General features: G+C 37.1%; 1 gene segment (V, D, J or C); it reads right to left on the bottom strand.

The window, feature by feature from the left end:
• Positions 1 to 810: 810 nt before the first annotated feature.
• Positions 811 to 1,402, bottom strand: LOC133084674 (T cell receptor alpha variable 13-1-like). The segment is given in 2 exon segments: positions 811 to 1,187; positions 1,351 to 1,402. Coding segments are annotated over 2 exon segments (429 nt in total).
• Between the last annotated feature and the right edge of the window lie 203 nt (positions 1,403 to 1,605).

Here is a 1,605-nt window from a genome sequence, read left to right as displayed (position 1 = left end):
TCTTCTAAATTCTATGCAAGAGTAAATGTAAACAGATACTTACAGAATTTCGTAAAGAGAATAGATTTGTGAATTTTATATGAAGCTCACATTCTCAAATCACTTCCTATCCTAATTTAACTCAAAGACACACAAAAAAATGCCATCAATGGACACTAAAGGAAGACCTATGTCACATTTTCTCAATAAGAAAGTGGTACATAAAAAGCACATAAAACAGGCTGACAAATTTTACCACAAATTTACAGGAATAAAATTACTATAAAGCTGTAATTTATTACTATCTCTTACAGGGCAATTAAAAAAGCAGATGTTTGAGGAGAAGACTTGATGAATGGGGAATGCTCAATTCAAGATATAATAGTAAGTGAAAACATCATGAGCCTATTTATAATAAGAATTTATAAAAAAGAGTAAACTGAATATTAGCAATATTATGTGATTACAGAATTGTCAATATCATATTATTGAATATCACACATTTCCTATAACTGGCATGTAACGTTGTGTAATCAGAAAAATAATAAATGCTGTTTTCAAAACACAGTATTTAAAAATCTATTCACAATAAGGATTGTGATATTGATACCAGGGGGTTATTTATAGAAGAACAGTCTGAATAGCAATGTAACATCAATCTTACAATTTTGAAATAAAATATTACTAACTCCCTTCAAGAATTCAGTAAGCAACAGTTATCCACAAAAAGGTATAACACTTCGTGGGTCATCTTGAACCTAATCTTCTTATTCTATGCATTTCATGTCTAATACATTAGTTTCCACTTGCAGACAAACAATATGACAAATGCTATACATGAAAGTCTGTGCCAAAGGAAGGAGGCTGCCCCAGTCGCAGCTCTGAGTACAGGTAGCAGGTACCTGGGAAGCACTGTGTACTTGTTGCACAGAAGTAGACAGCTGAGTCTCCAGCCTGGGTGTCTGAGATGTGCAGGGAGAGACGTTTGGCCTTGTCATTCAATAAAACACTCCATCTTTGGGGTTCTTTTTTGCTCGTATTTGAACGAATGTCTATAAGGAGCTGGGGACCTTTTCCAGGTTCTTTCTTACACCAAAGGAAGTAGTCTAAAGCAGTGTCTGTATAAGTACAGGTGATAACAGAGCTGTTTCCCTCCTGGACAGTCAGGGTAGAAGGACTCTGCTCCACCTTCTCTCCAAGGCTGACACCTATGCAGAAAGAAGTCAGAGAAAGGAGAAGGGTTGCCAGATTACTAAGCTGCAGAATTTACTTTTCCTTCTCTATAATAACTAGAAGAAACCTGAATAAAGCCAGTCTTGGCTTCTAAAGAACATCCACTAATACACTGTTTCCCTTAAACCCTCAACTCACAGTCCAGCTGCAGCCACAAGAACATGATTAAAGCCCCAGTGGGTGTCTTCATCGTTCTTCCCATTGAGGATCAATTGTGGACCTGCAACCTCCAACCAGGAGAGCTGCTTCTATTACCAAGAGAGACCTTTTTTTACTAACCATCATAGTGGTTTCTCACATTGTCTACCCAGCCAATAAGAAAAAGGCTCTGCTTCTTCCCTAAGCCTATTCATTCAGAATCCACAAAAATGAACCCTCCATGTATTCTACATC

Source organism: Eubalaena glacialis, chromosome 2, assembly GCF_028564815.1.
Source record: "Eubalaena glacialis isolate mEubGla1 chromosome 2, mEubGla1.1.hap2.+ XY, whole genome shotgun sequence".
Classification (NCBI taxonomy): domain Eukaryota; kingdom Metazoa; phylum Chordata; class Mammalia; order Artiodactyla; family Balaenidae; genus Eubalaena; species Eubalaena glacialis.
The sequence above is the reverse complement of the archived record's forward strand: the minus strand, read 5'-3'. Positions and strand labels throughout refer to the sequence as shown.